Below are 15,516 nucleotides of genomic sequence, written 5' to 3'. Positions count from 1 at the left end.
CGCCTGTCCTCGAGCTGGCTCATTCCCTCCCCTCCCCAGGAGACCCTGGGGTCCGGCCGGCTTAAGACCTGGAACTGGCGATGGAGGGAACCTGGGGGCCAGGCGTGCCTGGCGCCTTCATTGTGCACATTCCCCAGTTCTAGACTAGGAGCTCCCTGAGGGCAAGGTCGTGTCTCAGCCTACTCAGAGAGACCTGGGATCTCATTTATTTCGAAGTTCCCTCCAAAGATGCTGATCTCACCCCGTTCATGCCTGCCCATCTGGTGCCCTCCTACCTATCACCTCCCAAAAGTTGCCCGCCACAGGAGGAGCAGGAGGCCTTCCAGGCTTTCTCTGAGCACCCAGTCATTTTTTTCCTAGCCGACAATTTCTTCATGATGTTGAGATCGGCTGCCAAAATCTTCCTAAAATGACTTCATAACTTCCCTATTTCAGTAAACTCCAGTGGCCTCCCATTACCTCCAGAATCAAATGTAAAATCCTCTGTTTGGTTCCCAAAGCCTTTCATAGCCTGGCCCCATCCTACCTTTCCAGTCTTACACTGTACTCCTCTCCACATATTCTACCATAATAATGGCATTTATATAGCACTTTAAGGTTTACAAAGCACTTTATATATGGCACATCATTTATCTTCACAGCAACTCCGTGAGATAGGTGCTCTTACTTCCCCCATTTTACAGATGAGGAAACTGAAATCGGCAGAGGGTCACACAGTACTCATTTGAAACAGGATTCTTCCTGTTTATATCCACCACCCTATGTTCACCATTCAATCCACTATGCCACCTAGCTGCCATAATAATAGTAATAATAAATCTAACAGTGATTACCCTGGCTCTCACTGCGTATATTACATTTCACTTCTCTAGGGTTCTTTGGTACCTTAAGAGGGTTGGGAGGCAGCCAATCTCTTTCAGTGGCTCAGCCTTCACTGATCCTGTTCCCTCAATTTTGGGGAGTCCAAGCACCCTAGTTTCATTTAACCACTGAACAGACAGATTAGCTTAAAAGCTAAAGAAATGTTTACTTCAAAGGTATAGCAAGAAGAAACATTGCCCCCAACAACCTGGGGCATAACTACTCTATACTTCCTTGGTTTCTGGGAAGGGGAGGGGGAATCAGTTCACAGCTTAGCTAAATTCCTATATAGCAACAGTCCCACCAACATCCAAGTCCAAAGTCCCCCGAGCTCTAGTCCCAGCACCCTGCCTTCTCAGGCCTTCTCTGCTGGGTCGTAAGCAACATTTGACTTGTCATCTTGGGTCCAAGGTCCCCATGGCTTGAGATTCCACGTTCATGGACTCCCATCTAGAACTGAAGACAATTGAAACAGACCAAAATTCCAAGCCCATTTCTTGGGGACATAGGGCCCAAAAGGGAAGGGGAAAGGTGATTCTATTTCCCAACCACCACCTCTGGGGGCCATCCCTAGTCATCATGATCTATATCTTCCCACTGGACCCAGATTGCTCCAGAGAAGAAAGTTAGGCTGGTGACTTTGCACAGTCCTCAGTCACTTAAAATCAATTCACTTGCAAGTCATGGCATCACCTTCCTGATATCATGGTTTTCTTCAAGAAAGAAGGACAAATCACCACCACCACCACCACCACCACCTCCACTTCTCCCCACCCCCTAGCTTAGTGTACAACCTGTAGGTGAGTAGGACCTTCAGTCATAGTAATGGATACCAGCGGAAAGAGAGTGTTCCACTGCGCCTCAGTCAGGCAGACTTACAGACTGCAGACAGTAGGTGGTAGTGGAATGAATGCAGGATGGCTTCTTCCAGAAGCAGGTCCCTGGCTTGGGGACCACATGGGCTGCCTGCATCTTAGGTGACCTTGGCATGTGCCAAAGTTCTGTTATAGAAATCATTTGTAAAACAACAGGCTTAGAGTAGATGAACTCTAAGGTCCTTTCCAGCTCTGACATTATTCTACAATCTAACTTTCCTTCTAGTTCTAACAGTCTATATTCTAAGGTCTCTTCCAGCTCTGACGCTGGAAAGTGTTTATTACGTATTTGCTATGTGTAAGGGACTGTGCTAGGTACGGGGAATACAAAAGTCCCTGGTTTTAAAAAGTGCACATTTTACCCAGGGTGTATAAGGGGGAATGTACCAGGTATGTGAATGAATGAATGTAAAATATTCATAAAATAAATGTAAAGTAAGAGGTGGGGGTTATGGGAAAGTGAGGAACTCTAATAGCTGAGAGTATCAGGAAAGGGCTCATTAAGGTGGTGGTGATGGGGTGCTTAGATGCCTGTGCTTGGACCCCAATTTCTTCCTGGCCTCAGAAACACTATCCTTGGCAATTTTTCCCCAGCCCAAGGACACTGTCCCTAGCAATTACTCATGAGCGGGCCTCAGCAAAACACTTATCTCTGTCCCTGATGACACAAAGCTAGGTGAGAGAGTGCTGGGCTATCCCCAGCCCTAAGATCATGTCTCTGGAAGCCTCCCAATTCCTTAGTAAGCTCCTGTCTTGTGAGAAAACTTTCCCTTGTTGCAGAGCTTTCTCTAATCAGGACAGAGAGAGAGAGAGGTGCCTGGTCCAAGGATTTTTGTCCCTGACTGGCCCAGGGACTCTTCCTCCCACTAGATGTCCAAGATCCTCTGACATCTCCCTCCCTATCTGGTATACTCCTACACCTTCCCATCCATAACTCCCAAAGACACCTGGACCTTTAGATTACCTAATTAGTATCCCTGGCATTCCTTTCCCATGCCCTTTTCCATATAAATCCTAGCTCCATCCTCAGTCTTTCAAAGGTTCCTTAAGAATCTTTGCCTGCTGAAAAGTGTAACTCAAAGAACGTTTGAGTCTGTGAATTCATTCCAAACAATCCCGTCCTGTATTCCGGTCTTTGAGGGGTCTTAACCTCTCAGACCACAACAGTGGCACTTGAACTGAGCTTTCAAGGTTGCTGTGGCTTCTAAAAGGTGGAGGTAAGGAGGAGTGCATTCCAGACATGGGAGAAAACAAAGGCAAGAGAGAGAATATCCACTGTGGTGGAGCATAAGTTGACTAGTTTGGCTGGAATGTGGAAGGGATGAGAGGAGCAATGTAAAATAAGTTGGGGAAGAGAGGCCCAAGATAGATCGTGAAGGGCTTTAAATGCCAGAAGGGCTTGAGACACCCATAGAAGCTTCTTAAACAGAGAAATGATATAGTCAAGCCTGGGCTTTAGAAATATTTATTTGGCAGATACTGTGCTTCGTGTTTTAAGGTCCACCCCCACCCCCAATATTCTGATTTCTTCCTTGTGTCTTTGCACTGGCTATCTTCCATGCTTGGAAGGCACTCTCCCTCCCTCTGCTTGGAGTCCCTAGGGCTCTTCCTCTAAGATGCACCATGTTTAATCTTGCAACCACCTTCAGCAAAAAGCCTTTCCTCATCCCCCCAAACACTAGTGCCCTCCCTCCCATGCCACCTTCTATTTAGCTACTTTGTATAGACTTCAATTTATCAAGTTGAAAATCACTGCTGAATATATTTTCATGTGTATTTTTTGTCTTGGAGGCAGCTAAGTGCAAAGTGGTCATGCTGGGCTTACAGTCAGAGAGTCAGGAAGACCTGAGATCAAATTCTGCCTTTGACATAGCTGTGTGACATTGGGCAAGTCACTCAACCTATCTGAGCCTTAGTTTCCTCATCTATAAAATGGTTATAATAATAGCACCCACTCACGTGGAATTGTCATAAAGGTCAAATGAGATAACACAGGTAAAGAGTTTTGTAAACTTCAGAGCACTACAAATGCTAGCTACTTTTAGGATGTAAGCTCATCACAAGTGGCGATTTTTTCACTTTCCTCTCTTGAATCCCCAGTGCCTCACACAGCGTCCAGCACACAGTAAGTGACTGATTCATAGCTGCCTGCTGATACTTCACATTTCTATAGCACTCCAAGGTTTCCCAAACGCTTTCCTCTTCCCCCCTGAAGTGGGCATGGCAAATATTATTCCTGTCTTACAAATGAGAAAGCTGAAGCTTGGAGAGGGGAAGAATAATGAGCTAAGGCTTACATTGTGCTAAGCACTTCACAAACATTATCTAATTTTATCCTCACAACAACCCTTCGAGGTAGGTACAAACGGTTTGCTCACAATCGTGTAAGACTGAAACAGCTATGAGGTAAACGTCATATGAGGAGCAGAAGCAAAGTGTTGTGGACATCCCAGGGAGGAATCACATGCTTTTCCTATCTGGACCAGGGTTTTTCTGCTTCATGGAGGAAGTGGCTTTTAAGGTGGCCCTTGAAGAAGAGTAGGGTTTCAATAGGATAGGAATAGAGTCTGGGCTTGTGATATCTTTGGAATCTTGTTGGTCAGTCATGTCCAACTCCAGTTTATTTTACAGATGAGGGACTGCAGCAAGCAGGGTAAAGTTACTTGCCTAGGGTCACACTGCTAGTGTTTGAGACTAGATCTGAACTCACAAAGATGAGTCTTCCTGATTCCCAGCCTAGCGCTCTATCCATTGGGCCACCTAGCTGGCCCTTCGTTGGTATAGTGAACTCCTAGTTAAGGAAATTCCTTCTACCAATGCAGATCAGCACCTTACAGAATTACTGAGAAGTGACTTGCCCCAGGTCACACAGCCATCATGTCAGAGACAGGATTTAACCTAGCTTTAAGGCCAGCTCTCTATCCACTGTACCACAGAGAAGGTAGGATTTCTAAGGGAGGAAGGGAACAAGCATTTATTAAGTACCTACTACGTGTCAGGCACTGTGCTAAGCGCTTTACAAACATCTCATCAGATCCTTACAATCCTAGGCGGTAGGTGCTACTACTATCCTCATTTTACAGTTAAGGACACTGGGGTAGATAGGTTAAATGACTTGCCAGGATCACACAGGGAGGATGTGTCTGAAGTCAAATTTGAACTTCAGTCTTCCTGACTCCAGGCCCAGCGCCCTAGCCACTGTGGTGCCACCTAGCAGATGGAAATGGGGGGGTGGGGGTGGGGAAGGGGTCAAAGGCATAGGAAGCTTGACTCACAGAAAGATGGAGGGAAGGAAGACACCAGTGTGCATGGAGCAGGATGATTTTAGGGGAATAGCAGGAGATAAAGCTGGAAAACTATTTTGAGATCACACTGTAAGGAGCCTTGAATTCAAGGCAAGAAGAGCTGGAACTTTGTCCCAGAAGTAACGTTAAGCCCTTGAAGGCTCAAAGAGCCAGGAAGGGATGTGATCAGCACGATGCTTGACTGAACTAGTGGGGTAAGATAGACTGGAATTGGAGACCAGTTAGGAGGCAGGCTGTTGTGGTTGCCAAGGTTGAATAGAACAGGACACAGACTTGAAGGTTTGTTCCCTGAACCCAATCCCCCCTCACCCCAAGCCTGAAATAAAGAAAAAACTCCAGTTCACACCAGGTGACTTATTGCAAGGTCAAATCAGGGCCCGAAGATGCTGAAGGCCGAGGTGGAAGGCAGGCTGATTTCAGCTGCCTGCTGTCGTCATGCATCTCTGCCCAAGGTCCTCAGCTCTATTGAATCCTCAAGGCCTGTCTTTCATTCACTTTCTATGACTACTGAAAGAACTTCTGCCACCCCCCTCACAAAAGCAAGAGAAGGCATCCATTTCCATCAACACCATCATCTACTCCCCACCCCCAGCATGTTCAGCTTTTGAGAAACAGCCTTAAAACACCAGCTGGAAGATCAGATACGTGTCCCCTTCAGTTCCCACAGATTTGGGTGGCTCACTGAAAGAATCAAGACATGGAGGAATAGTGAAAAATCACGTGTATACAAAGGGGCAGCTCTTCCCCTGCTGTACCCCTTGAGTCTCTGCTGAAAATAAAAGCCGGCACAGCAATTTCCCCAAGCATAATTAGCCAGGAAAGTGGGGAGGGGAAGAGAGTGAGGGGTTCCTGGGAGACAGCTAAGTACTGAATCAGGAGCATTCAAGTCTAACACATTGGAATAAATGATCGCCAAGGTGAAATCATCCCCATTGGGCAAGAAGTAAATAGAGAAACATCTGTCAATGACAACTGCAGTCCATACATGAGAGTATTTATTGAAAACACAGTTACTGATAGGGCATTCCTCACCTGCCCTCCTGAGTTCTCTTACATTATAATCTTGGCTCAGAGCTTATCTTGTTTTTCCTTCTCTTCCCAATTTCATTTTTTCACAAAACATTCCATCCTAGAATAGGTGGATCTTATATAAATATAAATATTTATATATGTATGTATGTATATATATGTATATATATATATATACACATGTCTGTATAAGTATGGCCTATAGTAGAGAAAATATATAGTACAATCTTCATTGGACCAGTACCTACCACATGAAACTACCACGACCAAATGCAGCTGTGTTCAAGTGGTGATGCCTGGGGACATTATGTGGTAATCTAGGAAAGTCCCATTTGCACAACTATAACTTCAGGCCAGCTCCCTGAAAACAAGGCAGGAGGTAAAAGCCAAATGGAGGAGTGCAAGGCAGACTTCCTGGGGTCTGGAGACCAAAAGGAAATTGGAAACAGGTCTTGGGGCTGAAAGAGGCTGATCTTTCAGTTCAGGTTACCAGGATTGGTTTTTGCTCAAGGAAGGAATGAAGAAAATTAGATTTAGGCTACCTTCAAATATCTGAAGCATTGTCCTGTGGATTAGACCTATTCTGCTTTGCTCCAGGGGGTGAAAGTTACATGAAGATAGAATAAGGCCGAGTATGAGGAATAACTTCTTAACAAGAAGAACTGTCCCAACTGGAATGGGCTGTCTCTAGAGGTAGTGAGCTCCCCACTACTGCAAGTCAGCAAGCAGAAGCTAGATGACCACTTGTTAGGGATGCTATGAAGAAGGAATTCATGCTTCAGGTAGGAGTTGCCCAATTACATGCCTCTGAGGTCCCTTCCATCTCCAACATTCTCTGTTCTAAGGTCCTTTCCAGCACTGACTTGGGTCCTGTGAAATTAAGCGACATCACTCACAGCCAACAGCCAAGAGTACCATGGTTTGTTTCATCTCTAGCCTCTAAAAGGCAAAGCTACTTCTGACAGAGAAGGGAGGCAGCAGCCGTATGGCTTTTCAACTGCAAGGAACCAGATGGAGTGCCGCTTGGTAGAAACCTCTTGTTGCCCTGCCAATTGCTGGAAGGAGAGATGTGGCAGTTTCAGAATTCAGAGAAATATTAGAGTTGAACTTCCATGAGAACAGCAGCAGTATCTTGGCACCATGTAGGGAGATGGGCACAAAAGGAGTCCTCCACAACAGAGTTAGAGCTTCCCTCTCTATATACAGCACAGGTGTGCTGCCACCTCGGGGCTGTCCTTCCTCGAGTTCTCTGTCCCCCGCCGCCCCGACCAAAGAGGAGCTCTGCTGGGCTGCCTCCAGCTAGCACAGAGGCTGGCCGCCTAAGTGGAAGCGTGTGCACTGTCTGCGCCAGCCAGCTCAGAGCTGCCCTTTCTGGGGAGCAGAAGAGATTCTGCCTGCTCCCTAATGTTCCAGCCTTTGCACAGTATTTCCTCTCCAGGCCCCAGAGTCTGATCCACAGTGGAAAGAAGGGAGGGCACAGAGGCTCCACTTCCCTACTTTTAGCTGACTGGAATCAACAGGAAGCTTTTGGGGCTAAGACATGGGGTTGAGGAATAAGTGGCAGGGGCTGGCCACCACAGTCAGCATGGATTCTATACAAGCAAAGGACAAGGCCCCAGCATCTAAGCCCCTCCCTCCTGGGCCCAATCCTCCCTCTTGGTACAGTGACTCAGCCATAGTGGTAGACAAAGTCATAGCTGCTGGGCTCCTTGGGGACAGGGGGAGGGGCCTCAGGGATCTGGATGTTCTCCAGGTCGAGCAGCCGAAGCTTCATCTCCATGCTCAGCAGCGTGTCCAGGTCACTTTTGGTCAGCTCACTAGACATGTCTTTGCCGAGGAGGGCACTGAGGCCATCGATCCAGATACAATACTGTGGAGAATAACAACAATTCACACTTCTCTACTTGACAGTTTGCAAAGAGCTTTCCTCACATTAGCCCTGTGAAACAGGTAATGTATCAGTCCCATTTTACAGATGAAGAAATTGAGGCTCAGAGAGTGAAATGGCTGTGCCCCTGGACACACAATGGTAAAGTGTTAAAAGGCATGGTCTGAATCCTAGGCTCCTGATGACAAGCCCATCATCTTTTTACACCAAGAGATTCCTCTTCTGCATGTACCTGATGATGATGATGATGATAATAGCTAATATTTACATAGCATCTACTATGTGTCAGGCACTGTGCTAAGTGCTTTATAAATATTATCTCATTTGACTTTCACATCAAACCTGAAAGGTAGGTGCTGTTATTATCCCCATTTTTACAGATGGGGACACTGAGGCACATATATTAAGTGATTTGCCCAAGGTCACACAGCAAGGAAGTGCCAGGCTAGATTTGAACTCAAGTCTTCCCGACTCCACGCCTGTTGCTCTATCCAGTGCCGCTCAGGCCAGCTCAGGCCAACAGGAGTGTTCCTCGAATACAGCTCAGTTTGGGCATACTTTGCTTTGAGCAACCTTCATCTATGAAAATCCAAATTCACACAAAGATGAATTAAGCAGGGATCGTTCACTTTACAAAAGGATCTTTCCCCTCTAACCTTAAAAAAAAAAAGGATTCAAGATGCAATTCCTTTAAGTGGTAAGCTTTTCTAATACATTTAAACAAGAACTAATTTACAAAATTCTATTTACTGGAACTCATTTATGATATAAAGTGAGGCACACCTGTAATTAACTTTGATGTACAGTTCATCAACCATTTGTGTCACGTGGCCTTATCAGTCAGGCCTAGAAGAATGAGAAGTTATTAGTGCCTAAACTGATAGTAAATTAAGGAGAATTCATTTGAGGGGTAGCATCTCCCAGGCCCCAAAATATTGAGGACCAGCTCAAATGTCACTTCCTTTTGGTCTTCCCAATAAACATTCTTTTGGGATTCCTGGCTCACTCTGCTGTGTATTCCAGCAGTTTACGTTCCCGTCTCACCCCCACAGCTCTCAGTGCTGAGTGCTGCGTGGCCTTTTGCACACATGCTGCTCCCTGCCTTTCACATGCTGCTCTTTCATCTATAACATCCTCCCTTTACTCTTCTCTCCATGAAGCAAATCCTACCCAGCCTTCAAGGCCCAAATTAAGGTCCATCTCCTCAAGGACAAACTCCTCCAGCTTTCCACTCACACAGCATTTTGTTTTTAACTTAATACTCTTAAGGTAAGGCAGTGAGGCACAGTGAATAGAAGGTAGGCTTTGGAGTCAGGAAGACTTGAGTTCAAGTTCTGCCTCTGACATATGCTAGATATGTGATCATGGGTGAGTCACTGATGCCAACAAGAGGCCCAAGGGCCCAGTAAGAGCAGGGCTCAAGAGCCATTCACTTTCCCTGCTCCAGCCCCTACTGCCTAGTTCCCACCCGGTGCTAGATGCACTGTCCTGGCTAGATAGTGACTCCCTCCCTCCCCCTTTCTTCACCATAAGGGAGCAACCCAGGGCCCTCTTCCAACTCTTGGTCCTACTACCTCCTTCCCAATAGTCAATTGATGGGCCACTGCTCCCCAAGGTCAACCACTGGCCTGTATGGCACTAGGGCTTTATCAGATGCCCTGACACTGAACTCTCCTGGAGGGCTGCTGCCTACCTAATTAGAATGAAAAAAAGGACTGTCCCTCTTTCCTATTGGTATTTCAGCACCCAGCACAGTGCTGGGATTTAGAAAGTGCTTAAGAAGGGCTCTTCTAATTCCATTTCATGAAACCTCCTCGTGCCCCAAGGCAACTCTCTAGGACTCTACATCACAGCCAAGTGGCTGATATACGTCAGTAGAGGTAGTTTCCATACACAGAGAGCTCCCTGCACTGAAGAAATAATATGAAATAAAGTATTTCATAATGAAATCATGAAAGCACTGGCTAAGAGTGCACTTACTTATACAGTATTCCATATGTAATAATCTGATTTCTTACCCCTTGCTAAAATGAAGTCCCATGAAGTCCAGAGCCAGGCCTCAGCTTTGTACTTCCCCAGGGCCAAGCACCTACAAGTGCTTATTTAATAACAAGTTACTGAATTAATAGTTTGTAAGAAGCCTCGTTGGACTTCATTTGATGTGGGTTGGAACTGTGCTCATTTCACAAATGGACACAACATCCTCAGTGATATAAGGTAGCCCTCCAAGTCTGAGTGAGTGGCAGTAGGGAGCCTTGTCCCTCAGACAATCACCTTGGGGCCCCACTCCCATGCTGCAGGCACTTAGAACCAAACGCAGCAACCTTGGGGGCTGACCCTGCTCCAGCAGCCGAATTTACCCTCCTTCCCCACCGCCCCCCAAAGCCACAATTAAAGCACCTTCTTCCCTACAGCCTGGTGGCAGTGCCAGTGTTATCCCCATTCTGCATATCATGAAACTGACGCTCAGAGACAGATAGATTGTGCTAAGGCTAGTGAGAGGGGGCTGGAAATTCAGCCCCTCAACTCTCAACTTTTTCCATTACATTAGATCACACAATAGGGCCTTCCTATTCCAAGGAAGCCCTATGCTCACCTCATACTTATTAGGAGCGATGAAATTTAAGGTCTCATCAGGATCATACAGGATGGAGAAGGCCAATTCCAATACTTCCTGAAAGGAAAATCACAGTCTCAAAGAATGTGAAAGTTGAGAAGGACCTCAGAATATGAAACGACAGAGCTGGAGGGACTCTTTAAACAGAGAATGTCAACACCTGGAAATTATCTTGTCCACCCGTCCTCACTTTATGGATGAGGTCTTCTAGCTCAATTTGGGGCTCTTTTCAGTACATCACACTGCTGCTGGGTAGGGCAGGGATTATCACCGTATAAAAGATGAAAACCTTGAGGCCCAGAAAAGAGATGTGACTTGGCCAAAGTCACACACCAAGTTAATGAAAGACCTAAATTAGAACCCAGTTATTCTGATTCTCAGTCAACTGAAACCCTTTCTCCATGTATAGATCATCTGAAGCATTAGAAGAACTGCATCTTTTTTCAAAGGCCTTAACCCAGACTCTGAACAATTTACCACTTCAAATGTCTCAATCCAATGCAAGGAAATAGATGGCACACAAAATCAGGCATGTCTCTAATCAAACAACTCACCTGTGTTAACATCTTGCCTATGCCCTACTTAGCTCCTTAGTCCTCAGCTAATGACACACAGACTCCCACCTTCCTAACTCACCTTGTTCTGCTTGAGAGCACTTTTCTCTTTCATATGAGGACAGTCCTTCCCAGTTACAATGGCCTTGATATCTGCAACAGGAACTAAAAAAGAGAAATGGTCAAATGGGAGGGCAATTTGACTCCTTCTGAAAGCTTGAAACTACAACTTGGCCTCTAGGCAAATTAGTTTGGTTTTATAAAAGTTAATACCAAAGGACATAACAGGCAGTTTTCAAAAGAAGAAATGCAAGCTATCAACAACCATATGAATATTCTAAATTACTGATAAAATAAGGAATGCAAATTAAAGCAACACTAAGGTTTTACCCTACATTCATCAGATTGATAAAAATGACAAAAAATGAAAATAGTAAAGGTTGGAGGGACTGTGGGGAGATGGGCACCATGACACACTGATAGTGGGGCTATGAACTGGTCTAACTATTGTGGAAAATAATTTGGAATTACACTAAAGTCGTTAAATTGTACATATCCTTTGACCCAGGAATAACAATACAAAGTATACACTTTAGGGAGGTCAAAAATAGAATGAGTGATCCCATAGAGGCAAAAAAATAAATTATAGTAGCATTTTTGTGCTAGCAAAAAACCGTAATGAGATCCATTACTTAGGCAATAGCTGAACAAACAGGTCAGTGATGGAATATTATCGTACCATAAGAAAGACAAACAAAAAGAATTCAGAGAAACTTAAGACTCTTATGAACAGATACAGAACAAAGCAGAACTAAGAAAACAATTTACTTAATGACCACAAAATAGTTACACTAAAAGTCTTCAGAACTCTAATCAGTGCAATAACCAATTACTCCAGAAGACTGGAAACTTATTCTCTCCTCTGGTCAAATAGGTGGTAAAATACGGGTGCAGAATAAGGCAGACACTGCCAGAGATGAACAATGTACTGGTTTATTTTGCTTAAATTCTTCATTAAAATGTAAAGTTCTATTTGGGGGCAGGAAGTTATTGAGAAGTGATTAAGCATCAATGAAGCATTCATTAAAAAAGAAAATGGATTGCCCAAAGGTCTGAACTCATAAATGGCACCAGAGGCTAGGAAAGCTACGTGGGAGTTCTCTATCTGTGCCTACTTCCTGATTAATTACCAGGGTGTGAATCCTAGTTACTAGCTATGTGATCATGGTCAAGTCACTTAACTTCTCTGAGCCTCAGTTTCCTCATCTGTAAAATGCATAAGACACAATTTACCCTACTTACTTTACAAGACTGACCAATGGCTCCTGCCAGGACTTTCATAAAGTTAACAGAATTAACTGAAGGTTCCAAGGCCCTGCAACCTTAGAATGATCTTTGACTCTTCCTTCTCCTTTCCCCCCTCACCCTATATCAATCAATCCATCAACAAGTACTTATTAAGTGCTTACTATGTACCAGACAAGATATCGATGCCAAAAAAAAAATCAAAAACTATTCCTGCCCTTAAGGGACAGACATATGAATGGGAGAGAGAACATATCTAAATGTGAACATGCAGGACAAACCCAGAGTAGATGGAAGGTAACCTTAGAAGGAACAGCCCTAGCAGCTAAGGAGACAAGTACAGATCTCCTAGAGGAAGCAGCACCTGAGCTGACTCCTAAAATCTGTTCCCTCTGCCCGTCAACAAGGCCATCATTCCAGTTCTGGTTCTTATTGGGGATGTTTTTAATCTTTGTATTCACAGTCCCTAGCACACTGCTTTGTGCAAAGCAAATGATTAATGTCTTTTGAATAAATGAAAGGTCAAAGGGCTATGGGACTACATCCCATCTTTCCCAGGGATTTCTCCCAGACTTGAGCCCTCACACCTATTCAACAATGATTATAAAAGTATCACCAACACTTTAGACTCAGAGAGCATTTTATATTCTCTAAAGCACTTTCACATTCATCTGATCCTCACAATAATGACATGGAGTGGGTAGTAAACAGCTCCAAATTCTATACTTCTTTATATTCTACAAAGCACTTTTACCACAGGAGCCCTGTAAGACAAGGAAGGTGAGTATTATTATTCCTGTTTTATAAATGAAGAAACTAAGACTCAGAGAGCTGAAATAACTTGTTTAAGCGTATGTATCGAACTTATGGCTAAGCCAAGACTTGAATCCATGCCCTCTGACCCCAAGTGTGGTATTCTTTCCATTATCACACACTGCCTCTGGGTAAGACACAATTTATCATCCTCATTTTAGAGATGAGGAAACTGAGGCCCAGAAAGAAGTGATTTGCCCAAGGTCATACAGAAATTAGAACCAGCACCAACACTATTAACACCAGTTTCCAGTTAGTGCTCTTTCCATTACTCATCAAAAGAGTAACAAAGCTGCACCTACTTTTCTCCTGCAGGGATTCGAAGGTCACCTCCCCCTGAGGGTTGTCATCCAGATCTCCATAGTGCAGAACCTTGTGGTTCAGGGCCAAGCGGCAGTACCAGAACCGCTCTGAAATACACAGGTAACGATCACAAATCACCACAGCTCACAGTTCTAAAGTGTGGCCAGGGCGGCAAAATACTTAAGTCACAACAACCCTGTGAGGTGTGTTGTCCCAGCTTCCCCCTCCTCTATTCTGAGATCCAGCCAAAATGGCCTTCTCTCTGTTCTTTGAACACAAGCCTCCCACCTCCCATCTCTGTGCATTTGCTTTGGCTGTCCCCACACTCACAATGCCCTCCCTCCTCACCACTGCCCAACAGAATTCCCCTTCATTCTCAAAGATGGAGCTCAATGCAGACTGAAGAATTCTTTTTCTATTTTTTAAATTTTTCTTGCCCTTGCTTTTTTTTTTTTGGCAACATGGCTAATGTGGAAATGTTTTGCAAGACTTTACATGTATAATTAATATCACATTGCTTTACTTCACAATGGGTGAGGAGGGACTAGAAGGAGGGAGAAAATTTGAAGCTCAAAAATTTTAAAAAGAATGCAAAGAATAAATAATAATGAGGGGGTGGCAATGGTGGAATGGAGCTCACACAGTACCTTCTATAGGAACCATTTCCTCAGCCCTCCAAACCCTAGTCCCTGCCAAACTACCTTGCATTTAACTACCTTGTACCTTTCCCCCATTAGAACATAACCTATATAAAAAATATCCCAATAAAACTTATTTTTTAAAAGAGAAGGCAATCTGCTGTTCAGAAGGAATTGTTTCATCCACTGTATTTGTATCCCTAGTGCCTAGTACAATGCCTAACACATAACAGGCACTTAAAAAATACTTCTTGATTAATTGAAGTAGGTGGTCGAAATATAGTCCCCATTTTTCTGACAAGGAAACAGTGGCTGAAGAAGAGGAAATGAATTACCCAGGATGGTATATCTAGTGATGTCTGAGCCTAGGCTCCCTGACTCCAGGAAGGTCAGGGGAGGCAGCTTTGAAAAAGCCCCAGGAGAAGTAGAAGAAAGTTTGTTCTAAGTCTGTTCCCTGTACCAGGTACAAGGTGTGCTGGTCACGGTGGGACCAGAGCTGCCCTCCACCTCACCTTGCCGCCGCCGATTCCCAATTTTCCGGAAACTGCTCCCCTCACAGAGCCGATTCAGCCGCTGCTGCTTAATTAGCTCCAGGATCTCTGGCTGGATCTTCTCCCTTAATTCCCTGGAGAAGGATACACACCAGAATAAGGATTAGCTCAAGGAGGCAGTTGAACCTCTCAAAAGGAGACAGAGCTGGCAGCTGCTTCCTCTTAGATGCCCACAAGACTTACACAATTGGTGGGGACTGGAAATCATCCTGACTCATCCTCTCAGACTGGCGCAATCTCAGAATCTCCGAGTAGCTCAGGCTCCGAAGTTTGCTCTTGAACTGATCTAAAGAGTTGGGTTTAGAGGGCAAAGCCCGGGTGATCTGCTCTCGTACCACTTGCATAACCTGACAGAAAAAGAGTATGAGCACCACTGCTGTGATGGCACTGGGCTGGGAACTAGACCCTAGTCCTGTCTCTGGCACTAACCTGGTGTAGTCCAAGGAAACTCTTTTAAATGTAATTCAACATTCATAAAGCACTTACTACATATGAGGCCCCATGCTAGTCACAGTGGCTGCAAAGACAAAACAGCCCCTGCCTTCTTCTGCTGAGGGATTCAACATGTACAAGAATAAATACAGGACAAGGGAAACTGAGGAAGGAGAGAACACTCACAACTGAGAGCACGGAGGGCTTCAAGTAAGAAGTGACCCCTGAGATGAGTTTTGAAGAAGGCTAGGGACTTAGAAGTGGAAATGAGGGACAAGTTAGATCTAGGCATGTGGAAGGTTTGTGTACATGTAGGGAGATGGAAAAGGAAGTACCAGGAGTGCG

The 15,516-nt window shown here is 44.8% G+C and overlaps 1 protein-coding gene across 6 annotated transcripts in view; it reads right to left on the bottom strand.

Annotated features, from left to right (window-relative positions):
• Positions 1 to 6,014: 6,014 nt before the first annotated feature.
• The window catches only part of ELMO2 (engulfment and cell motility 2), a 51,737-nt gene continuing 42,235 nt past the window's right edge, over positions 6,015 to 15,516 (bottom strand). For 4 of the 6 annotated variants that reach the window (XM_020965453.2, XM_078150055.1, XM_020965454.2 and 1 more), the window contains 6 exons: positions 14,923 to 15,086; positions 14,701 to 14,813; positions 13,550 to 13,657; positions 11,212 to 11,294; positions 10,555 to 10,632; positions 6,015 to 7,940 (listed from right to left, as the gene is read on the bottom strand). In XM_020965453.2, coding sequence (XP_020821112.1) covers positions 7,740 to 7,940; positions 10,555 to 10,632; positions 11,212 to 11,294; positions 13,550 to 13,657; positions 14,701 to 14,813; positions 14,923 to 15,086 — 747 coding nt within the window. In that variant the 3' untranslated portion in view covers positions 6,015 to 7,739. The other 2 variants (XM_078150053.1, XM_078150054.1) reach the window with 2 other exon arrangements.

The sequence above is a fragment of the Phascolarctos cinereus genome, unplaced genomic scaffold (genome assembly GCF_003287225.1).
Source record: "Phascolarctos cinereus isolate Bilbo 61053 unplaced genomic scaffold, phaCin_HiC Scaffold_2;HRSCAF=192, whole genome shotgun sequence".
Taxonomy (NCBI): Eukaryota; Metazoa; Chordata; class Mammalia; order Diprotodontia; family Phascolarctidae; genus Phascolarctos; species Phascolarctos cinereus.
This window is presented reverse-complemented; position numbering and strand designations above follow the sequence as displayed.